This window comes from Lissotriton vulgaris, chromosome 3_1 (genome assembly GCF_964263255.1).
Source record: "Lissotriton vulgaris chromosome 3_1, aLisVul1.2, whole genome shotgun sequence".
NCBI classification, from domain to species: Eukaryota; Metazoa; Chordata; class Amphibia; order Caudata; family Salamandridae; genus Lissotriton; species Lissotriton vulgaris.
This window is the reverse complement of record NC_141689.1, coordinates 368,326,647-368,352,718: the sequence shown is the minus strand read 5'-3', so window position 1 is coordinate 368,352,718 and position 26,072 is coordinate 368,326,647. Positions and strand designations below refer to the sequence as shown.

Below are 26,072 nucleotides of genomic sequence, written 5' to 3'. Positions count from 1 at the left end.
CCTTGAGATACATAGAAAATAACCACCTGTGTTGTTGAACCCTTCGGAGTCTGTAGGAGCTAGGGATCAGCAGACCGGTCAGCAGTGCTGAGGTGCCTGCGAATGCAGGGAAGTGACTGCTGCACTTCAAAGGAGATTACTTCAAGTGTCTTTGATGCTCCACAGACCTTACATCCAGGTAAGACCTTAAGTAAACGAGGGAAAGGGTTGGGATGATTCAGGGAACTCTCCCAGAGGGGAGTCTGGACAGGGGGGAGTTTACTCGCATGCCCTTTGTCCAGTTTCACGCAAGAGCGGGAGCCAACAGCTCCCAGGACTGGTTTGAACTGGACTATACACCGGGACACCAAATGTGCCCCTCATGCAGACGTTCTGGCATTGGCAAGGGAACCCACTAATACACTAAATCCTGTCTGGGAGGTGGTCACACCTCCCTGTGACAGGATGCCTATCAGTGATATCACTGACCATGTCATGAATTATGTAATATGTGACGTCATGAGCAGTGCACTGAGGGTGCGCGAGTTATAGTTAGCTGAACTAACTATAACAGTGGAATTTCTATGGTTTTGTAAGAGTGAAATGTCCAGCTAACTATAACGCCCCTGAAACCTATGATTTTTTCAGTGAACTTCAATGGTTTTTTAAAAGCTAATTTCTAACTATGACATCCCTATTAAGTCATAATAACAAAAGAAAGAGGGAATGGAGAGATTGTGGATTCGTTCTCCCCGGCCGTAATATATATAAACAAAAGGAATCCACAGTAAAGTACTTGGTATGATCCCTACAGTGGTGGGGAGCACACAGTGTTCTTTAAATACCCCTCACACACCAAAAGGTTCCTTGGTGTCATGCTTCATCATAGGGGTCTTCGCATCCCTCTACGGAATGGGGCGTGCTACTAACCAGCGACTACGCGGGAGCACTGTTGTAAACTCTATGTGTGGTTCGTGAGGGTGTTGGACAATATGTGAGTGGAGGGGTCAGGAATGAAATGACATGTGAGTGTTTTAAAAAAAATACCTAGCATGTGAGTGCTGAAACAAATTTTATTCGGTCTCCATGCTGGTATTGTTAAAAGGGGTGTGGTGGAGGTATTATTATATTTAATAGACAATACCTCACTTGTGCGTCGACATGTTTCAAAGCTAGGATTCTTCTTCAGGACGGGCTGCACAGATCCCCCCCTTACTCACGTCAGAAAAAGGGGTAAATTACCTGTACTAAAAGCATTAATATGTAAGTAATACGCTAAATGTGCCTATTCATTTTGATATCTATCCGGAAGTACCTGCAATGAGGAAAAAAAATGAAAAAGGAAGAACACAGGAGAAAGAAACATGTGGTATTCATGTTGTAACATCCAGCATGGTTAGATAGTGCCCTAAAAAAAGTGACCGGAGTACTTTCTAGACACATAAGGTCATTCTATTTTGGTGCAGTGCCCTGTAAAAAAATGACAAGTACAAGACAAACAGACACATAACATAAAACTCACACTCTATTTCGAAGGACATTGGTTGAAATAGTCCTGTATCCATTATAATGTTTATCTGAGGTAAAAACACATGGCAGAGAAGATGCATACTTTTTACCAGTTGTTAAATTGTGACATGAGCCTGAAAAACAGAGGGATCTGGTGCTCATTGAGCAACCTGTACAATAAGACAAAAAAAGAACATACAGTCTTTGTATAGGCTTTCTTTTCGGTACTTACATAATTGGAATCCAGTAGTAGGCTTGTGATTGATGCCTCGGCTTTGCAGTACTTACAAGTCAAGAAGATTCTCTATTCCCAACCATCCCGTCTGCGGCTCCGTGGTTAAATGAGGAGGACGGAGGGACTGGCTTAAGAACCTTCATTAATTGGATAATTGGGAGAGATCCTGTGTTAGCCCGGTGACGCTGAATACCATATACGGTATATCCGGGATTTGAGGAATGTACGTGTCATCTCCTGCATCTGTTCTAGCAGTGAAACGGTGCTTGCTTTGCACAGGCGCGGTCATCTTTGTTAGTGGGGTGTGTGGCAGCAACCAACAAGGATAGAAACGCTGACTAGTCCATGCGCAATGGCGGGCCGCTGCTTTTGCTAGCTGCGCGCATGCGCATACTCCCATGTGTCCCGTAGTTCACAATGGAACCGCGATCAATGCACAGCAAGTCCTATCTATAAATGAGCCTCACGCGCTCATGTCATATCCAGAGACAAAGTATTCAATGTGTCAGAATACTGAACCACAGAGGGCTGCACCATTATAAACACTACAGGCTATCTATAAATGAGCCATGGGTCCTCATGTGCTACCCAGAGACATCTGTTATATGTGTCTGGATGCAGAAACACAAAAGGGCTGCAAGGTAAAAAACATAAGACCCTGCATCAGCTGGTGGCTGTACATAACACATGATGGCTTATTGTTAATATACATGATGCCTGGGAACACAGGAAATAAAGTAAAAGAGAAAGAGAACAGTGTGGGCACTACCCTCAGAATAGAGGTTGGTACGAAGACACATCACATGAGCATTCTTTGCTTCCGCTTCCTCTTGACTTTCTAGGTTCCAGCGCTGGGATGCTTTCGGGTTACTACGAGCTCTACAAAAACCTTAAATAAATAAAGATCTTGCAAGAGCAGCAGTTGCGGCTATGCCACACAAAAATTCTTGTAGTCCTCACTTGCCAGGTATTTTTTAACACTAGCTCATCATCCACTCCTGAACCTACCACTCACACCCTTACACACTACACATAGTGGTTACATCAAGTGCTCCCGTGTACCCGCTGGTTAGTGGCACACCGCGCTCCGTAGAGAGGCGTGAAGACCCTATGATGAAGCATGACACCAAGGGCCCTTTTGGTGTGTGAGGGGTATTTAAAGAACACAATGTGCTTCCCACCAATGTAGGAAACACAACCAACCCAAGACAAGTCAAGTCAAAAAGTTTTTATTTGTTTTGGTACTCAACTGAGGACCACAAATTTAAAACAGTTTACAGAATATATAAGTTTTATCTAAGTATTCAATACAATTTTAAAAAGGATTTTAAAAATTTATAGACATTATAGCAAACCCATTCATCAGTCGGTCGCTTACAAAGTGCAAGTAAGTTATTAACCGTTGTAATATTGCATTTCTGGTATATCGGCTTAAGGTATCTTGCGCGTGCATTTACTACAGTTGCATGAGGACAAACAAATAAAATATGCACAATATCCTGATCACCCCCAAAACAAAGGTTACAAATGGGGGAATTTCCCGGGAACCATTTAGATGTAACAGTGGAAACTGGGAGAATGCCTAAACGCAACATAGTTATACACCTTCTTGCTCCATGTGATAGGGAGAGGCCCAGGTATGGCCGTAATTGTTTATATTCCAGCGACTCTATATACATTTTGTACGTGGATAATTTACTACAATACTTAAAATCAAGATCGTAGCTTAGCCTGGGAATAGAGCATTTCAGGAATAGCTTTAGTTGGGATTTTGTCCATGATGACAGAATATTTTCAGTCAGGTTCGTTAATTTAAATGCTTCAGACATATTTTTTGAGAAGATCAGGTGGCGGGAATCTGTTAAAAATATCTCAGTCTTTAGCAAGAATCTTAGCGTTCCTTCCTTGGCATGCAGAAGGTTATGCGCCCATCGAATAATATTAGCCATAGCTGTAGCAAATGAGCTTGTCAGAGAGAATTCCAATCTCAGAGCCTGTACAGATGTGGATGTGGAGATTTGTAGTAGTCTTTTCAAGATTTTTCCTTCAGTGATATCCATGAAGGACCATTGTTTTGCAGGCAGATGTTCAGTTGCATAGGACAGGACCGAGGGTATTTTTACTTTGTAAACCTTGAGTAGTGAGGAGAAATGCCTACTTCCTGTGGCAGTATACATTCTAGAGAGTGCCCCGGCATGGATAGCAGATTTTTTCTTTAGATTGTTTATGTGTTTGAGATTTTTTAAGTTCTTGGTGAAAATCCTGCCAAGGTAAGTGTACTCGTCTACTTCCTCTACTCTTTTCCCATCAAGGTTCCAGTAGTATTTGGCACTTTTTTTCCGACCAGAAAATGCCACTACTTTTGTTTTTGTTAGGTTGGGGATTAAAAAATGATCCTTAGAATAGATATTTAAGGAGTCCAGTAAATTTTGGAGACCGAAAGGTGTGAGGTCCAACAGAACAATATCGTCTGCATAGAGTAGCGCGTGTATACTCTGAAGGGCAATCTTTGGTGGCAGACTCGAGCATTTTTGCAAATATGAAGGGAGGTCACTCAGATACAGTGAAAAAAGAATTGGTGCAAGGAGGCATCCCTGTTTAAGACCATTTGACGTGTTGATTGATTTCGTCAGACCTTTTTCACTTCCCATTTGTACCTGGGACCAGGTATTTGTATGTAATTGGATAATGATTTGCAACAAGTTTTCAGCAACCCCGAGTCTTCTCAATTTCCTCCACAGCGTTGGTCTGTCCACACGATCAAACGCTGTGGAATAATCTATAAAGGCAGCATATACTGGTTGTGATTTATTCCCAACGTATTTATCGAGGACAGTCTGGAGTACGGAAATATTATCCGTTACCGAGTGGTTGGGACGAAAGCCAGCCTGGTATTTCGGTATTATTTCATTTGAGAAGCACCAGGTTTTTAGTTTGTCTAGAACCTCTGCAGCGAAAATTTTTCCTGTCGCGTCCATTAATGCGATCTGGCGATAATTACTAGCAACATTTCGATTCCCTTTTTTAAAGATAGGGATTATTGTACTTCCTTGCCACGATTTAGGAATTCTCCTGGTGCAGAAGATACAGTTAAAAAGTGATGTTAACAGTTGACTCCATTCCTTAGGATTAGTTTGCAGAACTTTGATTGGTATCAGGTCAGGGCCTGACGCTGAAGTGTTCCTGGCATTTCTAATATGAGTTTCAATGGAATGTGCTGTGCTTTTTTCTATTAAGTTGCTTTCCAGATAGGATTCGACAACATTACTGTCGAACTCAGTTACGTTCACTTTATAGAGGTCGGTTAAGTAGGCTTTCCACTCTTGAGGTGGAACTGGGATAGCAGTTAGTTTCTTTTTGCTTCCGGTTATTTTGGCTATCAAAGACCAGTATTTTCTTTGATTGTATTGTTTCACCGCCTCTTGTATATCCACCCAGTTTTTGTCTTGTTGCATTCTTTTTTTCCTTATTTTCTCCCTTCTGAGTTGATTTTTTAATTTGTTTATCTCTTGCTGAGTAGCAGATGAGTAAACTAGGTATTGACCTCGTATAAGTTTATTTAATTTCCTCCTGAGCATATTCTCATTGGGATTTTTATAGGCTTTGTTTTTGCATGGTTTTTCTCTCTTAAGAAGAAGTCCTTTAAGAGTTGTCATGATACATTCGAAGTTTATTATTTGATCTTCAGAATGTATTTTAGTTAGAATGTTCTCTTGTAGGATCTTTTCATTTATGTAGTCTATTGTCCCTGAGTTCCAAAATATTCGTCTCTGTTTTTTATCAAGATCAATTTTTCCCTTAAGGTACGTAATTGGATTGGTCGAAGCTTCTTTCAGTGACCAACCAATGGTTAGGCATAAAAGCGCGTGGTCACTTTCTTCTGTGAATTTTACCTTCAAGCTATGGAATGACTCTGATATCTCTATGCTACATATTAGGTAGTCAATGATAGAAGAGGATCCGTTACCCCGCCTTGTATCAGATGCTGGTTTGTCGCCTTCTATATTACCATTCAGGATTAATCCATTTATGTTTGGGAGTGAAGCTAGTAGCATTTTCCCTCTTTTGTCGGCTACTTTCCCTTTAGGGAATATCGGAATGGGTAAATCGATCAACTCATCTTCATACATTTTTGCCCATTTACAGATTTCGGTATTGGAAAGTTTCCCGTTCACATCACCCACAATTAGATATGGACTATTTCCTCGGTCTTCAATAATTTTGGAGATTTGTTCCATTGTTTCTATAAAAGATGCATCTTGTGATGTGCCCGGAGGACTATACATGTTAAAGATCAGAAGGGCGCTTTTTTGTTCAGAAGCGTTTGTTTTTGTTAGGATTTTGATGCATTGAAAGTGGTCTGATTTAGAATCAATTATTTCTTGAGACCATTGATGTTCTTCGCTTAACAGAATAGCCAAGCCTCCTTTGGCATGGCCTCTGCTAGTTGTTATAGCTGGAATGTCATAGACAAAGTAACCTTTCTGTTTAAATGTGCTAGTTGCCCATGTTTCCTGGATGGCTACAATGGCTGGATTTTCCTTAAGCACTATAATCATTTTATCGGGTGACTTTCCGGCCATATTCCACGAGATGATCCTTGGGTTACTGTTAAACAGTACATAGCAACTGCTGATTTCGTTTGTTGCCGTTTAAGGCCTCTGATATCCAGGTCCAAGAATCTATTGTTTTTCTGGCCTCTTTTGCTTCAAGATTTTGGGTCCATATATTTCTTTGACCATTTTTTACCTGAATTTTCAGAACCTCCTGTCTTGAATTAACGTTCTCCAATTCAGCGGGGTCTGTGAAGTTTGACGTTCTATTATTTATATGAGTGTTGGTGACCTTTTTTATAGGGCCAGTTGATTTAAATATGGAATTTTTAGATGGAAATATTTCGATAACGTCATATCCATATTTATGCAACGTTTCTTTTTCTCTTATAATGATCCTGGGAATAACAGTTGACCAGAAGGCTACTTTAGTGATTTTTAGATTTTCTTTTTCAGGAAAAGTGACTAAGTCTATTTCCTTGCTAGTAATAGATTGTAATGATTGAATTTGCTGCAGCAGATTTATTACCCTGTTTCGATTTAATGATGAATCATCTGTGGGAAAAAGTTCTTCAAATACTAGATATTTCGTCGAGGGGTGATCGTCGCCATAGGATTGAAACACATTGGTTGTGTTTTCTCTATTTGTTTGATCAGTTCTATTTCCGAAGGGTACGTATTCAGGTGCTTGATAATTCAGATGCTTTGTGAGCACTGTGTCTATAGTTGCATTTTCCTCCTCGACCACAGATTGTTTAGTTATTACTTTGTCCAAAGGTCTTTCCTCTTGATCCTGGTTTGTATTAACATTTTCAAATCTGACCTTTTTATTTTTCTTTTTGTGTATTCTTCTTAATGGCCTTCTATTTCTCATTATCCTTGTTGATCTTTTGCGACTTTCCTTTAGGTTAGATTTTACATTTTCAGTCTCATCTGGTTCTGATACTAAGGCAGTCAGTTTTTCCCCTTCAGCGGTTTCTTTTATCCTTTTGGCACTCTTAATGGAGAAGATCGGAAACTCTTTAATTGGTGTAGAAGGTACCTCTCTAAACAGTTTCTTCAGAGAGTATATTTGATCCCCGTCTGTATTTTTCACGCTCCTGGTATGAGGTAGATGTGTGGATTTTAGCTCGATAGTTTGAGTACTATTGTCACATTTACCATAGGATTCAAGAGTTAGAGTTTTTGCAGATTGAAACAATTCAGGGGGATCTTTTCTTTCCTCTTCAGAGTGTATATTTTGTATTATTTCAGTGTGTTCTTTTTTTCTCTTTTCTTCAACCAGAAATTTCAGAATGCCAATTTGAGTGTCCAAGGTTTGATCTGAGTTTTCCAAGATGTTACCTAAGAAGGAAAGAACAGATTCGAGTATTTCCTGTAGGGTATGTAAGGATTTTGAAACGGGTGTCGGCATGTTGGTAGAGTTCATGTTATGTGGCAGAAATGTATTCAATGATATATCCATGTCTGTTTTATGATCAGGTATATGATAGTGAGATTCAATTTGCAAATCAACTATGTTAAGTAATTCCTCAGATATATTTTTTGTCGGAATATTCCCATTTCGGTTTTGATCCTCGGTGCATAAGGATTGATTTGTTTGTTTCACCGGTGTGATGGTGAATAATTTTGGGGAGTCAAATAGAGATGTAGATTTTTGAGACTCCTTTGTTGAGCTGGATAGTTGAGGTTTAAGTAGGGAACTTTGATCATCTGAGATTAAAGTAGTGTGAGCATCCGTAGTAGGCACTTGAGCTGCCTCTTGGCATGGATTGTTTACCAGCATTATAGACAAATCACGATCAGGTAGACAAGATGAGTTTTTGGGCATGGCTAGGAAATAATTACTGATGGCTGGCGTGCCATTTAGCCGTCCTCGTTTTACCGCTTTTTTGGAACTTTGTCTTACTGCTTCTTCTGTTCCCATTCTTTTCATGAAAATAGTACGCGATCTTAGTTTTTTATATGCCATATTCAATTTTCGCTGTAGGTAATAGTAGTAGTAGTATGAAAGGTTACCGTGTTATTAACCAATGTTGTGTTTATCGATGTCAGTTGAAAGCGACTGATAATTTGCTTCGGGGAACAAACTTTTCCACGTTTGTAGCAAGTTTCTCGTATGTTGTTTCCACAGCAATGACTTTATAAATGTTAGAGGGGTGGCCCGTCCCGTCCTTGTACGTCCTTGGACGGCCTTAGACGGCCCGCCCTTTGCCCGGGCTTCTCCCGGCGCGCTCCCGCGCGCTCCCGCGCAGCGAGGACAATAGATCAAGGTATAGTCTATGGGCACTTACTGGTTGGTTGGCGTACAGGGGGGTGTGGCCAGCGGGGAGAGCAGCCCAGGTGTGTCAAATGGGCGCGCAGGGGCTCCTGGTCATCGGAGTCCCTGCCTGCGTGCTCGCAGCCCCGCCGGCTAGCTCACCTGCCCGCGCCTCCTGTCCTCAGCTGGTTAGAGATCCAAAGTCTGCTGGCTCCTTTGCGCAGAGCGCTGCGGGACCCGCGAAGCGGGTTCCGCGAGGTGAGGTGTATCAAGGGGGAGAAAGAGAATCTCAGCAATCCACTGCTGTCACGAAGTGCAGGCTCTCCTTACTGCCAGTATCCACGAGCGAGCAGCAACAAAGTAAGAGATCCGATTTTCGATGCAAAATTGCCGCTTTTACTGGACTGAAGGCGGGGGGCGTGGCCAGCGGGGAGAGCAGCCCAGGTGTGTCAAATGGGCGCGCAGGGGCTCCTGGTCATCGGAGTCCCTGCCTGCGTGCTCGCAGCCCCGCCGGCTAGCTCACCTGCCCGCGCCTCCTGTCCTCAGCTGGTTAGAGATCCAAAGTCTGCTGGCTCCTTTGCGCAGAGCGCTGCGGGACCCGCGAAGCGGGTTCCGCGAGGTGAGGTGTATCAAGGGGGAGAAAGAGAATCTCAGCAATCCACTGCTGTCACGAAGTGCAGGCTCTCCTTACTGCCAGTATCCACGAGCGAGCAGCAACAAAGTAAGAGATCCGATTTTCGATGCAAAATTGCCGCTTTTACTGGACTGAAGGCGGGGGGCGTGGCCAGCGGGGAGAGCAGCCCAGGTGTGTCAAATGGGCGCGCAGGGGCTCCTGGTCATCGGAGTCCCTGCCTGCGTGCTCGCAGCCCCGCCGGCTAGCTCACCTGCCCGCGCCTCCTGTCCTCAGCTGGTTAGAGATCCAAAGTCTGCTGGCTCCTTTGCGCAGAGCGCTGCGGGACCCGCGAAGCGGGTTCCGCGAGGTGAGGTGTATCAAGGGGGAGAAAGAGAATCTCAGCAATCCACTGCTGTCACGAAGTGCAGGCTCTCCTTACTGCCAGTATCCACGAGCGAGCAGCAACAAAGTAAGAGATCAACCAACCAACCCAAGACTATATATCTTCTTGGTTACAGAAGATTGCTTCTACAAATGCCTCAGATGTTTCTTGTGCACTCTTCCACACCACAAATAAATCATCAAGTGAATGTAACCAACAAATAACATGTTCACCCCAGGTAGCACTGTGGTCGTTGATAAGCACCTACTCCTCCCACTAGCCCATATGTAGATAAGCATAGCTGGGGGCGAAGCAGGTACCCATCGCTGTACCGCTTAGCTGCCGAAAAATCTCCTTGTTAAAAAGGAACAAAATTGTTCTCAAGGCACCATCTGGTCATAAAGAATAGCATTTTTTTATGTTTGTATAATCAGCGTGGTCTACCCCTCAGATAGTGCTCAATTGCCTGTAATCCATCGCTGTGCTTGATGCTAGTATATAGTGAAGTCACATCAAGTGTCATTCGAAGACAGTCTTTACTCCATAACCAATCATAAAACCTTCATCTTTTGATGACTGACTGTAGGTTACATGCGTGTTCTTGCAGAAAAAAGTTGACATACCTCAACGTGTTTCCAAAGAGGCTTTCTTCAGCTCCTATAACAGGCCTTCCCGGTTGTTGAACCTAGTTTTTATGTATTTTTTAAATTAAATACAATATTGGCCTTTTTGGAAACTCGTTCCTCAGAAAGAGATATTCATCCGGGTTGAATAAACATGCATTTCCCCATTGTGTTAATTCAGATTGAAATTGGGCCTGAACATATTGCATACTCTCCCAACTGATTTCTGATGGAACAGTCCAAATTATTCAGTTGTTTATGTGCCACTATTTTGTACATGTCAAGAGGCCATAGGACCATGTTACCTCCTTTGTCAGAGTTGCGAATAACACCTTGTTCTTGGGATTGCAGTTTCTTAATTAAGTCATGATACATTTTCTGTTGATGATCATGCTTTTTAAATGCTTTGCTCATTGCTTTATTACATTTTTTTTAATTCATTGAAAACCCTCTCATTTAACAGGTCAATAGAGTCTTCAGAGATATTAGTACAAAGGTAGATAATGGTTTGAATGTATCCTTCACTGGGATATTTATTCATACATCACCATCTGAAATGTAGTAAAGTGCCAATACACAAAAGACATCCTTCATATTATACTGCATTGTATTTGCATTTATATAGCGCTTACTACCCCTGACGAGGCCTCAACACTCTTTGTCGGCGAGTAGCAAGCTACTCCGGAACCCATAAAGGATTAGTGTTGAATTAGCATAGTGAAATATGAAAGTAATTTGAGTGGTGGATAGGTTAATCTGTTCGGTGTCAGAAGGATAGCGGAGGGATAGAAGAGGGAAAAAGCTTTGCTTTTATATGCCACTGGTTACCCCTGATGTGGTGTTGAAGTGCTTTTTTCCGCAAGTAGCACGCTACTTCGGAACCCATAAAGGATTAGTGGTGAAGTAGTATAGTGAAATATGAAAGTCATTTGAGTGGTGGATATTAGTCTATCACAATTTCCATAACTCACATCAGAGATTTACTGCTTTAACCAATTGATTTGTAATGTTTCCTATTTTGGAAGGAACATATTAACCACCCCTCATAACCTATTGGGTGAAGTATTCTAATTCACTGACTATTTGTTTATAATGCAGCATTATTTGGTCACAGGAATATTGGGCTATTAGAAAAATAAAATAAGCGCGTCATAAACACACACACACATATATATATATATATATATATATATATATATATATATATATATATATAATGTATATATATATATATATATATATATATATATATATATATATATATATATATATATCCAAACGGGTCCTCAGCAAGGCACTCAGAGCAACGTTCAGCCACGCTACCTTGAAGAAAAACAGCAGGACCAGGTAATCCGTGAGTTGATATTTTATTTGGCAACAAACGGCAGCATAACGTTTCGGCCTCTCACACGCCTTGATCACATGGTGTTACGCATTCAGAAGGCAGAATTTAAAGTGCTAGTGCAAAAAAAACGGTAACCAACCAGAATGGAGTAAAGTGCATAGTGCAATAAACATAGTCAAAATACTACGTAATTTCATTATTGCCATAAATCACGCACTCAACAGTTTAACCAATGTTAAAAATCAAGAGTTTGCCAGTATTGGGATAAATCCCCCTAACAGATCACTTAATAAGTGTATGTCTGTATTTCATAAAGTGTGTATGTACACATGTTAATTACATAATAACCGGATAAATCCGTTTAGTACGATCAAGCACATCCAGGTGAGATTAACATGAACAGACAAATACTGTGTATTTTTGTGCAAAGAATGCAAATTATGCAGCAAGAATACCAAAGCTGCTATCTATGTATGGATAAATCCATGTACCATCTATTAAAAACTATGTCACTTTGACAGATGTACATATTTGTCTGAGCCAATGGTGAAGTACATAAACCATTAAACCAGGGGACCTGATCACGAGATACACTTGGATCTGATAAAAACAATTGGCTATCTGTAAACCCACAATTGTTGGATAACCGAAATTATTAAACAAAAAGTGCAAGTGAATATGATTAAAATCAACGAACAGATTCCAAATCGATTATACACATGATCATGATGTTAAATATGTTATAATCTAATCTGTCGGAAAAAGCAATAGGATCACCAGGTGAAATAATTATGACTTGTGGGCACATGTATCCCTAGACAAACCACTGGCCAAGCTGGAAGTACTGAACAAAAACCATGTTGTGGAATATCTAAAGGAGATACATGTTATAGTCCCCAAGGAACAATACAATGGAGATAATCTATACAGAAAGCAAAACTATAGACAGGTATAAAAATCTTCTGATGCATTTAACCCGTTGGGAAATTTGCTGTCTAGAATGAGAATATAGCGTGTTTCCAATCTTCTCAACGCTGCTTCCCTGTTACCACCCCTTCTCAAAGGTGCAATGGTGTCTATGGCATAATACTTTAAGAGAGAGCTATTGCTGTTATGCTTCTCTCTGAAATGCCTAGCGACCGGGTATGCTGGGTCGTTAGACTTTATGGCCCGTAGATGCTGAAGGACCCTTTTATGCACCTGTAATTTGGAACTGCCCACGTACCGAAGGCCACACGGGCATTCCAAAACATAAACACAGAATTCACTTTTGCACGTGATTTTTTTCTTGATTTTACATGGGGTGTCCGAAAATGGAATGCAATACTCGGTCTTATTCACCCCCTGAATACAAGCTTTGCACGAAGCACATCTTCTGAAGCCTTTACTCCCTGCCAACCAATCTTGTTTATTCACTAACTCAGGGCTTGATTTTACTAGTGCGTCCTGTAAGGAAAAGGCTTTTCTGTACGTAATCGCTGGTTTTGTAGGCATATATTTGCCTATGATGGGATCGCATTTGACCAGACCCCAATGCCTATTTACACTTTTACGTAACGCACCATGCTGGTTGTTAAAGGCCCAAATGAGTCTGGCAGGTTGTTGTGTTGGGGTTATGGTGGAATTACGTGTCCCCCTATGTTCCAGGGCTTCAGAACGGGGTATGGCATTGGCTTTCCTGATGGCAGCCAGGATCACCTTTTTGTCATATCCTCGAGCCAGAAATCGTAGTTTACACTCTTCCTGGGCTTTCTGATTCTGTGCTTCAGTGCTACATGCTCTTCTGATCCGCAGCATTTCCCCGTAGGGGATGCTGCGGATCAAATGGGGAGGGTGGTGACTCTGTGCATGCAGCACAGTATTGCCGGCCGTGGGCTTTCTGAACAGAGATGTTTGAATTTCTCCATTGATGATATCTATGGCAACATCCAAAAAGGTGGCATGTGTGCTGCTGATATCAGAGGTAAATGACAAGTTGTAATTGTTCTCATTTAACTTGTCGATAAATTCTGTGGCCTGTTCGGTGGTTCCTTTCCAGATCATGCATACATCATCGATGTATCTGAACCACCGAACAATGTGATTCCTACAAATCTCAGAGTGTTTGCCACTGAGGACCTGCCTCTCCCAGTACCCCATGTGGAGACAGGCGTAACTGGGAGAAAAACAGGCCCCCATGGCTACACCCCTGATTTGCTGGAAATACTGTTTATTAAACATAAAGTAATTGTTATTCAAACAGAATTTTATCATTGATAACAGCATTTTGTTGTGTTCTGCCAGAACAATCGGACGGAACCCCAAGTAATAGGCCACTGCCCTGAGACCATCCGCATGGATGATGCTGGTATATAGGGCAGAAACATCAAGTGTTACAAGCAGGTATGATGGATACCACTGAACAGTGCTTAGCTTTCTCAAAAAGTCACTGGAGTCTTGGACACAAGAGGGTAATCCTAACACATGTTCCTGCAAGTATGAATCCACGTAGATTGTAGTATTCTCAAGCAACCCCCCACATGCAGAGATAATAGGTCTTCCGGGGGGTTTCTGCGAGTTCTTGTGGATCTTGGGGATCAGGTAGAGGACGGGCATAATGGGAAAATCATTTTTTAGATATTTAAGTTCATCCATGCTTATGAGACCTGATGACCGCCATCCCATGAGCAATGAATAAAATGTACTTTGGGCATCTTTAATGACCGCCAGATCACAGTGCCTGTAACAGGAGATATCATTTAACTGGGCAGTCGCCTCTTCTAAGTACAAGTCCCTTGCCCACAAAACAATGTTGCCCCCCTTGTCTGATTGACGGACTATCACATTGCCAGCCTTTTGGATCTCTGCCACTAGATCAGTGTATTTTTTATTACAGTTATTTCTGTATTTATTGTTCCTCAATGTCTGTGAGTACAGTATCTTGATGTCTTTTACTGTGGCCTCCTGGAAGATATCCAAATTGTCGTGCAGCATCTGTGGAGTATATGTAGATTTAGGCTTGAATTTTGTGAGGTTACCTGTGGTGTTGCCAGACTGGGAAGCACTATCAACATCCGTTTGTTGTGACACAAACTGTTCTTGTCTTAGGCTCTCCATATCTTGAACGAGTGGCAAATCATGAACAATTAATGTTGAGCTATCATTGGTGTTGCTGTCTGGTCTAACCTCCTGGTTCCTGGGCTTATTATTCAAAAAGTGTTTATGCAATTTGAGTTTCCTTGTAAACTTAAATAAATCAATTCTAGTGTCCGCGTAATTAAAATTTCGAGGCAGACAAAAAGATAAGCCCATAGATAATGTTTTAAGTTCGGAATCAGAGAGTTGTAAGGAGGTTAGATTGATGATAGAAAAATTGAACACACCTGTTTGTTCTATGGTTGTTTCTTCTTCTTGCTCCACTGTTTTTTGTAAGGTTTGCGTTTTGGAGCATCGTCCTGCTCTGGCTTTTCGGCGCTGTCGTCGTTTGGCGCTGGGGTTTTTGCTGCCTTTTGGCGCTTGACTCTGGGGCGTAGTATGTCCCTGTTGTCCTCGTTCGCCATTTCCATCTCCTGCGCCATCGTGAACCGGGTAAACCCCAACCCCGACCGGGTTCTACCTCCTTCATATTCAGAGCCGCTGTCTATATTGGAACTTAGATCTGCATTTGATGAGCTGGCTGATGATGTGGCCCGTTGGGCTCCTTGTTCCTTGGGAGGCACTGTGCTTTTTGGCGGCTGGGACGCTTTCCTGGCGTCATACTTCCGTGCAAACGTAAATATACAACCTTCCAGATAGTCTGTTTTGTTCCGCTGAAATTTGTATTGTTTGCGCTTTATGATGATGTCCTCCTCCTTCTGGACACGGACAATCATTTCCTCTCGGAGTTTGGTGCTTTCTGCCAGTTTGTCGGTACTTAGCTCCTCAATCTCGAGGTTCAGCGCATCAATTTGGTTTTGTATTTTCATTCGGTCCGACTCAGCATAACGGACTAATATTTGCACCAACCTCCTCGAAGACTCCAAATTGCACTCCGCCCACTCTCTGAGCATCTCCGGGTCAGGTTGGACGTAGCTGGGGGCCAGCAGTACTCGCAGCCCCCTCGGTATTCGATTCACCTCCAGATATCTACTCAAAGAGCGGTGCTCCCACCACTTGGCCTGCTCACGTTTAATTAGTTTCTCCAGTTTCTTGTACAGGCCACGTAAGTTCACAGCACTGTCATTAATTTCCGCAGTGGAGCCTACTGCAGTCGACCCCCCAGCCGGGGAGTCGTCAAATACATCGAGGGCTGCCACTTCCCTCCCTCGTCTACCACCAGCTGCCATGTTGCAATACAGTCAAAAATATGTAACACGCGTTGTCTCGCGTCACTCACTGGTAATGTCGGTTTCAGGATGAATGCAGCTGTCCGACACACCGGGAAAAACTCCTTCACGGAAAGTATCCTCTGACGCCGATAACCTAGAGCGAGCTCAACAGCCCGGGCGTCCGACCGCCGTCAGCACGCCGAGTCGGAACTCCCTCTTCGGATCAGCGCCGCTCACTGGGTATTCCGGGGCAAGGCGGTAACTCTCCAACGAGAGACAACAGTCCCCCCGGGTCACCGGAGGTTGCGGCTTCCTGCCGCCAAGCCGACAATTGAAGGAGGGTCCTGCTACGCCGGAGAAGCACCCAACCGGCTGAACAATCCAAACGGGTCCTCAGCAAGGCACTCAGAGCAACGTTCAGCCACGCTACCTTGAAGAAAAACAGCAGGACCAGGTAATCCGTGAGTTGATATTTTATTTGGCAACAAACGGCAGCATAACGTTTCGGCCTCTCACAGGCCTTGATCACAATGCCAATACACAAAAGACATCCTTCATATTATACTGCATTGTATTTGCATTTATATAGCGCTTACTACCCCTGACGAGGCCTCAACACTCTTTGTCGGCGAGTAGCAAGCTACTCCAGAACCCATAAAGGATTAGTGTTGAATTAGCATAATGAAATATGAAAGTAATTTGAGTGGTGGATAGGTTAATCTGTTCGGTGTCAGAAGGATAGCGGAGGGATAGAAGAGGGAAAAAGCTTTGCTTTTATATGCCACTGGTTACCCCTGATGTGGTGTTGAAGTGCTTTTTTTCGCAAGTAGCACGCTACTTCGGAACCCATAAAGGATTAGTGGTGAAGTAGTATAGTGAAATATGAAAGTCATTTGAGTGGTGGATATTAGTCTATCACAATTTCCATAACTCATATCAGAGATTTACTGCTTTAACCAATTGATTTGTAATGTTTCCTATTTTGGAAGGAACATATTAACCACCATTCATAACCTATTGGGTGAAGTATTCTAATTCACTGACTATTTCTTTATAATGCAGCATTATTTGGTCACAGGAATATTGGGCTATTAGAAAAATAAAATAAGCGCGTCATAAACACACACACACATATATATATATATATATATATATATATATATATATATATATATATACATATATATATATATATATATATATATATATATATATATATATATATATATATATATATACATATACACACACAAAAACACAAACATATATGAAATGCAAATAAAAAATTATTTAGTATCGTTTCAAAAAACTTTTTTTATTGCTGGGGTTTTTGTTCCATACAACTTTGTATTAGGAAATACGTTTACGCCTGAGGAGTGATAGATTTCTTCCACGATAAGTAAATACAGTGGATTTTTACATATGTCAAAAAGCTTTACTAACTTGTTGCAGTGAGATAAATCAAAGTGCCTCAAAGCGTAGAATCGGTTGTGGAATGGTCCTCTAGGACCTTCTTACGCCAAAAGATAAGAAAATGGGTGCACACACTCGCTGCACTTCAATGGGCACTCAATGTAAAATGACCCCACAAGAATACCTGCTATGTTTGTAAAAGGTCATTTCAAACTGGCCTCTTACCAAGTGGAGTGTTGAATTGACTCACTCTGGGTTAATGCACTCTAAAGAAAAAAAATCCAAAACAGACTTATACCTTGTTTAGAATGTCAGTACTTTTGTCGATCTTCTGCTCCTGCTCATTATGCCTGATGGTATGTCTAATGGTATGGCAATACATATACAGCAAGGCTCCTCTGCGCCAATATAGGCATTCCAATAACTCTGGAGTCAGGATGGTATGCTCCTGCAATGAAACAAATTATGCAAGAATATATGGTTTAAATCAGTGCCTCACAAACGTTTTTGAACCATGACCCACTTTTTAGTTGTGTTTATGACCTATCTAGATTTAATGGACAGGAGGCGGGTGATTTTTTAATGTAACCAAAGCATTGTGTGGTACAGCACTGCCATTTACAGACAGCACATTTCCATTGAAATGGGCACTATATTTGCACACACATACAGTTTTACTGATAAAACTACACTGTCCACAAATTATAATAGTTGGAAATCAGGTTTCAGTGACTATTTATTTGTGCATCGCTATTTAAAGTGACTGGAATTGTTCTGCTTGTATTAAAATCTTTGTTCCCATCACACTTCAGAATAACAAAATGTGCTTAATTTTTGCCTTCCTTTCTAATGAATGTGTACATGTAGAACAATTAACACTTTGTTGTGTGTTACAAAAAAGCATCCTACAGCATTTTGTTCATACTTCATTGACCCCCAGCAAGATTGTCACATAATTCACTTTTATTTCTCTTTCTCTGACTGCAAAGTGGAAAGAATCTGTTAACAACTTTCCCCATACGTTAGCAGCAGAAGACAGCCTGAGTTTTGAGCTCTGTCTTTGAAGAGCAGCAGATAGGTGAGATAAACAAATAGTTTGCATTACAAAGTGCACAGACACCATCAAAGTTTTTCTTAAAAAGGATTTCTTTATTCATAATCTTCTTGTTCTTTTTTTTTATAAAACTTTTCTTCTCTGAATTTCAATGTAGCCGGAACATTGAAATTCAGAGAAGAAAAGGTTTATAAAAATTGTACATTGTTCAAGTGTTAAATTATTTGCCAATTGGCTGCATTACAAAGAATTGTAGATAAAACTGTCGCTGTGCCTTTAAGTACCTCACATTACACATTGCATCACATCATCCCTTACAGGTGGTCAGGTAATTTGTATGTAAGTTAGAGAATCGAAATTTGCCTAGCGGATGTAACGGTAAATTTCAATTCTATTAAGGACACGGAGGCGAGGATTATGCTTTCTATTCTTCGCTGTTTTATTACATACAAAACTCACAGCAGCCCAGAAAGCACTTATTCAAAAAATAAACGTAAACACAAGCTCATGAGACATCAGATAAACTACAATTTCCATGAGTCCATCAACAATCCATAACATAGTCCTTCCACTCTTTCCATGTAGGCTAGATATGCAGTCCCTCTTTACTGTTCTCCCTCTTTCTTCGCGCAGGTTACACTCACTCATCACTGGTCTTGTTTTGAACCATCATAGCCTGGCAAAAAAACACAACAGCATAAGCGTTGTAAAGGAAACCATGTCGACAGCAAAGGCATCAACATCATCAAGCATGAAAATTCCACAGTTTTCAAGAATCAGATCGAAATCCATTTACTTACCACAATACGGGTGGGTTCTTCTCCAAGAAGATATCCAGGGAGGGATAATCCTTGCCTCCCTGTCCTTAATAGAATTGAAACTTACCGTTACATCCGCTAGGCAAATTTCGATTCTATGGCAGGACCGGAGGCTCAGATTATGCTAGTTCAAAGCTTACTTACCACCAACTGGGCTATGTCTAACACTGGTTTAAAGTAGAACCTCTTAAAGGTGGAATCCGAGGACAAATCCGGGGCGCGCAGTAAATCCTCAAGACAAGCTCCTGCAGAAAAAGCCTTAGAAGCCATAGCTCCTCTGGCTGAATGCGCTCCGAAACGCTTAGTATCGATGCCTGCTTCCTGCATGACCCAGGGCATCCACCTCGCAATAGTGGGGGAGGAGACTGCTTTGTGTGGCTTTCGCAAGGCAATTAACAATTGTCTTTCGCCCGGCGGGCGAAGTTCCAGAGTCATCTCTTCATAGGCTTTCAGACATTGCACTACACACAGCTTGGGGACGTCCACAAAAGCTGGGTACGATATAGTTCGTGACGCAGATTTTGTGCAACGCCCCACCGTAAAGGTAACCCCGTCCGGGGAGAAAACTCTCGCCGAGACATCCAGGGCACGGACATCCGACACCCTACGGCACGACACCAAACACAAAAGCATGGCCAGTTTAGCTGAAAGATCTTTTAGAGACAAATATTTATTCGGTTGCCAGGACAAGAAGAGATTAAGGACCACATTAACATCCCAGAGGACTGAGTACCGAGGCTCCGGAGGCAGTGAAAGACGAATGCCCCTCAAGAGCCTACAAACAAAAGGGTGCTCACCCACCGGTGCCCCGTTCACAGGATGATGGCCTGCCGAAATCGCTGAACGCAGCGCATTGATAGTTCAGTATGCGAGGCCTTTGGTCGCCAAATCTGCCAGAAAGTTCAGAATAGGAACGACGCCTGCGACCAAGGGATCCAGGCCCCTTCGAAAACACCAACGCATCCACTTAGTCCAAGCGGATCTGTAGCGTTTCGCCCTACTGTCTGCCCAGGCCTTGGACAAAAGTCCCTCAGCCGACCTCGAAAGGCCCGGGAGCGACCAGCGTCGCCGGAAAGCCTCCATGCCATGAGGCGGAGAGAACCGTGAGTGAGGAGATGATGCAGCTCCCGATCCGGATTGAGCAGCAGGTGAGGAAACCGGGGGAGTAGGATTGGAGAATCCCAGGAAAGTTCCAGAAGAACTGGAAACCAGACTTGGGATCTCCAAAGCGGAGTCACCATCACCAACTCCACCGCCTGCCGGCGAACCTGAGTCACCGCCCGCATCACCATTGAGAATGGGGGAAACGCAAACGGCCGCTCCTGACTCCAATCTTGGAGAAAAGCATTGGTCGCCTCCGCCAGAGGATCCGGCCTCCAACTGAAAACCCGTGGGAGCTGATGATCCAAGCAGGACGCGAACAGGTCCACTGAGAAAGGACCCCACAAACCGTTCAGCCACTGGAAGACCTGAACATCCAACATCCATTGGCTGGAGTCCTGCAGATGCCTGGAATGCCAATCCGCTACTTGATTGGCTTGCCCCGGTAAATATTCAGCTGTGACGGATACCTGATGATCGAGGCAATAGTCCCAGAACTCTTTCGCCAAAGCTGCCAGAGCTTGGGACCGAGGACCACCCAGGTGGTTCACGTACCGCACTGCTGAGACATTTTCCATCTTCAACAGTACACAGGATTTCACTGAATCTCTGGTCCAGCAGCGTACTGCGAAAGACCCCGCCAGAAGTTCTAGACAATTGATGTGCAACTTCTGTTCGTCAGAAGACCAGGTGCCCCCTGTGGAAAATTCCCCGCAGCGAGCACCCCAACCCGACCTGCTGGCGTCGGATTCTATGATGAGGTCTGGAACGGACCCGAAGATCGCCCGACCGTTCCATGCCTCCATGTGGGACAGCCACCACTCCATTTCCTCCTTCACTTCGTCCGATAAGGGCACCATCTGATCGTATGACATGCCCCTCCGGAGGTGCTGAGCTTTGAGACGCTGAAGGGCCCTGTAGTGCAGGGGACCCGGGAAAATCGCCTGGATGGAAGAGGAGAGAAGACCCACCACCCTGGCAATCTGCCGCAGGGAGGTCCGCTCCTTCACAATGGTCTGCCGCAAAAGATGCTGGATCTTGGCAATCTTTCGGGACGGCAAGCTGAGAGAGGCTCCTACGGAGTCTATGACAAAACCCAAGAACGTCATCGTCTGACTTGGAACCAAGACCGACTTGTTGCCGTTGATGATAAAGCCCAGTCCCTGCAAAAGACAGACTGTCTCCTGAAGTTGTGAACGTAACTGTACCGGGCACTGCGCCATCAACAGGATGTCGTCTAAATAGACAATCATGTGGATACCCTGACTTCGCCGGTATTCCACCGCCGGGTGCAACACTTTCGTGAAGCACCAGGGGGCCGAGGAAAGCCCGAATGGAAGGGCGGTGAACTCGAACACGCAATTCCTCCATAAAAACTGTAGAAAACGGAGGTGCGGAGGATGAATGGGAACTACAAGGTATGCATCCTTGAGGTCCAGGCGCACCATCCAGTCCTGTGGACGGAGGACGTCCCGGAGGAGGTGAATCCCCTCCATTTTGAAGTGCCGATAAACCAGCCACCCGTTGAACTTCCTGAGGTTGATTACCGGGCGCCTTCCCCCGTCGGTTTTGTCCACCAGGAAAACATTGCTTAAGAAACCCAAGGGGTGGCGAGTTGATTGACGAATGGCTCCCATGCGAAGCAATTCGGAGACCTCTTCATCAATCAACTGCGCATCGGCGTCCGAAAACACCATAGGTCGCGGTGCATCTGCCTGAACGGGTTGGTCGTAAAACTCTATGTGGAAACCTTGCACTGTCTGCAAGACCCAAGCGTCCGCAGTAAGTGCTGCCCATTCCTCGTAGAAGGCCGCTAACTGACCCCCAATGAGCACCTGTTCTGCAGGGATTACAGACATGACACTCACCGTTGGAGTTGGTAGGGCCAGAGTTCTTTCGGAATCCTCGACCACCGAATCGCTGCCCTCTTGTAGGATAAAAGTTGGTGAAGTTGGCTGAGGTTTGGTACTGGCCTCGCCCGGAGCCTTGCCCTCTATTGTTGGCATTCTGTCCGCCACGGCCGGTCGATCGGCCCCTACCTCGACCGGCCCCTTGGGAAAAACGTTGTTGGAAGACCCGTTTTATGCTGGATTGAGCTTTGTCCAGCGAGGTAAAGGTGGACACAAATTTTCCCAGCTCTCTTATGAAGGGCTCCCCGAAAAGCCCGCCTTGGGCCACCGCACCAGCCTCCGAAGAGGCCAAGTCCCCCAACTTCGGATCCAACTTGACTAAAAGGGATCGTCGGCGCTCCGTCAACAGGGGGCAGTTGGCGTTACCCAGGAAGATAACGACGCGCTGCGCCCAGTTGGAGAGGACATCTGGGGAAATTGCAGCCCCAGAAACTTTCGCCTCCTCTACCTTATCGAGGTTCTTGGGGAATGGGCCGACCGCGTCCAATAGCTTATCCTGGCATGACCGTCAGGAGCGGTCAATGCCCGTGCGAGGGTCCTTCATAAATTTAGCGAGGAAGGTGGCCATCTTTGCATCTAACTCTGGTGTAAGGGCCACCTTGCCCTCCAGTGTGGGCCTCGGACATTCACCCCGTAGGCACCCCCTAGCGTCCTTCTCCAATGGCTTACGCAGTCGGCTCGCCACAAACTTCGCCACCTTGTCACCTGCCGCCCAGGCTGCGGACCCTGGATGAATAATCTCGTCCGGGTCCAGCATGCCTGAGCTGTCCTTCGGCAACTTAGCGGCAGAGCTTAAAGGTCGCCAAGAGCGGACCGACTCCTCATCGTCGTCAGTATCGGGGGAGTCCCCTTCTGGAGATGGAGGTGCTGTACCTGAAGCCACCGAGGGATCGGGGGCCGAGGCCGGGGTAGGGGGGCAGTGGTCGCCTTAGCCAAAAATGCATCCCGTAGGCGTTCAAAGGCGCCCCTGTCCACCCCTTGGCCCCCCTGCGGCAACCCCTCCCTGCAAGGTTTCTTCGGGGCCGGGGGACCTTCACCTGAGGGCCCCCGGAGGTTCGTGGTCACTCCCGCATGGGCTTGCGCGCGGAGAGGCGCTCCTCCATGAGGCCACCACCTCCGTGACGCAGCGATAGATAGAGCTATCCACAGCGTTGTAAAATTCGTCATCATTCAAATAGGAGTGGGGCTCCTCCTCGTAAAACCCGTCCTGCTCCATTCACAAAGACAGTAGGGAACTTAAAACTCCCTTTACCAATACTACCCAACAGGATGGGCATCAGAATATGATTTGGACAGACCTGAGGACTGTAAATTCCTTAGGGCCACACGCGTGGCGATCAAGGCTGCACTTAAGCCTCCAAGCGCGCTGACCCTCAAAGCTGACCAGGTCTACCGCCCCACTGCGCGCTACCACACACTCTTTTTTGGGTCTGACCCAGACTCCAGAACTGCCCGGGGGCGAATGTCGGCAAAATCGCCTCAAGTGCACTGTTCTGCCCGAAGGCGATTGACGCGGTAAAACCGCACGTACAGACCCAATGGGCGTCAGTAAATTGGGGAAAATACAGACCCGGATGACCGGGCGTTCGTGGGACGGCAAGGGCAAGACTCCGGCTCGGTGCAAACCTCAGCGCGGCTCCTCCCTATGAAGGGAACCGCGCTGCGGATCAACGAGACGACGGAGAGCCCTCTAGCGGCCTTGTATAGCAACCGCAACTTGCGTAGGGGACAAACGTTGTGTCAGGAACGAAAACGTTCCCGCGACTCAGGGGCTCTGAAAAAGAAAATCAAGAGTACAATCCGAGCCCCTCTCGACCCCCACACATCATAAATCCATACAATAAAGCCCCCCAATAAAGTAAGAAGAATCGGAAAAAACACTTCACTGGCTGCGTGAGCAGCGAAGAAAGAGGGAGAACAGTAAAGAGGGACTGCATATCTAGCCTACATGGAAAGAGTGGAAGGACTACGTTATGGATTGTTGATGGACTCATGGAAATTGTAGTTTATCTGATGTCTCATGAGCTTGTGTTTACGTTTATTTTTTGAATAAGTGCTTTCTGGGCTGCTGTGAGTTTTGTATGTAATAAAACAGCGAAGAATAGAAAGCATAATCTGATCCTCCGGTCCTGCCATAGAATCTTGGGTGAAACATTGTTGAGAGCTGTCGATGGAGGCAGAAGGGTTGCTTATAACTTTGATGAGGATTCCCCTGTAAGAGAACTAGGATTACAAGTGAGTAACCTTTTCCTTCTTTTTCGGGGGATTCTCATCAGTAGTCATAGCAATAAATAGAATAGTCAATCCCACAATTAGTCAGAAATGAAATTAAAACAACTTCAACAATCACCGAAAATGTTCCTCAAAGAAGCCTGCCCAACTTGAGCATCTGCTCTGGAGTCTGAATCTAGACAGTAGGGTCTAGTAAAGGTTTGAATAGATCTCTGAGTAGCAGCTTTACATATTTCTGAATTGGGAACATTTCTAAAAAGAGCTATAGTTGTAGCTTTTCACAGTGCAGAATGTGTTTTAGGTCTACCAGGTTTGGGATGCTTAGATAGTAGGTATGAAAGAAGTATAAAATAGACTATCCATCTAGAAATGGAATATTTTGATGATGGTAACCCTGTTCTTACTGGGAAATAATTAATGAAAAGACAGTATGATTTTTGCATATCTTTAGTTTTGCAATACAATAAGATTAAGATAGACGGAAAGCTAAACACTGTCAAACACTCACCCCTAGTATAGAAATCTGAGCCTAAATCAATAATCTTTTTGCTCACCATGCCGTTCAGGTTTGGGTACAGCCATATGCAAACCAGCCTTGACCCTGCTCCCCATGGGAACAGTCCAGCCTGAACTGCCAGGCTATGTCCTCCCAGGACTGGAAACAAGCAGTAGAGAAATGTGCCTAGAGAGTCTTTCAAAAGGGTATTACCTTTTAACCCTAGGTGGTAGAATTTGGATGCATATTCTTGGCATTTTCTGTTGTTTGCATCCGTGGAAATATCTATTTTCAAGCTGGCATTGTGTGGGCGTGCATGAGGAAAAAAAGCCCAAAGATCACAGAATGAGTTTAATGAAGTTACTTTATTTCATATTCAATGTCCAAACAAATTCTTTACTTTCCAACCAACGCGTTTCGTTCTCCATCAGAGAACTTCATCAGGGCTTACTGTTGGTAAGAGACCGTTCTGTACGGAGAGTAAAGATATCTCGATCAAATTTCGCTTATTCAGAAATAGATGTAGTCTGTTCCGAACGGAAGATCTTAATCCTTTGGTCAATGCTGGAGTTTGACAATTGGACTCCGAGAATAAAAAACATATACCCATCACAGTGGTATCACTCTTGTCCGCATTATATTCCGCGTGCGGACATGAATATTTATCCTCCTTGGCCTGATGGATTCAAAAGTGTTGTCACCAGCGTTCTTAAGAAATTGCCACTAGATGTCCACTGGTTTGTCGACCCCCTGCAGAGTGTCATTCTCTGTTGAAATCTCCATCATTCACGACAAGGAAACATTAGCAAGAGGAATTCCTAGATGTCAAAGTGGATTCTCCTCATACAACTCCATAGATATCACACTGTTCATTTATGGTATGCCTTTCTCTATAACCTACTCAATCTTCACATGGAACTCTGATGGCAGTCTCATCACCATCTCCACCATCTTACTTGATAAACAAATCAAATACTGAGGTACAGGTTGCAAACAAGCCTTCACAAAAGATGAGACCTCCTAGAACACTGAACCTGCATCCTTTGCCCTTCAAGCCTATCAGACCTATTATACAGTTTGAAGATCCAGTTCAGCAAATTCTTTGTCCTCTACAACTTTAACCTCCTTGGATGTTTTCTACGGCAAATCAAGTCTCCTACATGCCTTCTTCTACCGAGGCTGCCATCATCTTGTAGACATACTCCCAAAAAAAGAAGGATGATGTACCTCCATCAACATTTTCCTTTTCCTACACCAATGATA

The 26,072-nt window shown here is 44.0% G+C and overlaps 1 protein-coding gene across 1 annotated transcript in view; it reads right to left on the bottom strand.

Annotated features, from left to right (window-relative positions):
* Positions 1 to 26,072, bottom strand: part of RIMOC1 (RAB7A interacting MON1-CCZ1 complex subunit 1) — a 515,078-nt gene that overhangs the window by 193,641 nt on the left and 295,365 nt on the right. The window contains exon 4 of the mRNA XM_086960587.1: positions 17,497 to 17,646. Within this exon, the coding sequence (XP_086816713.1) occupies positions 17,497 to 17,646 (150 nt within the window). The remainder of the gene's footprint in view (positions 1 to 17,496; positions 17,647 to 26,072) is intronic.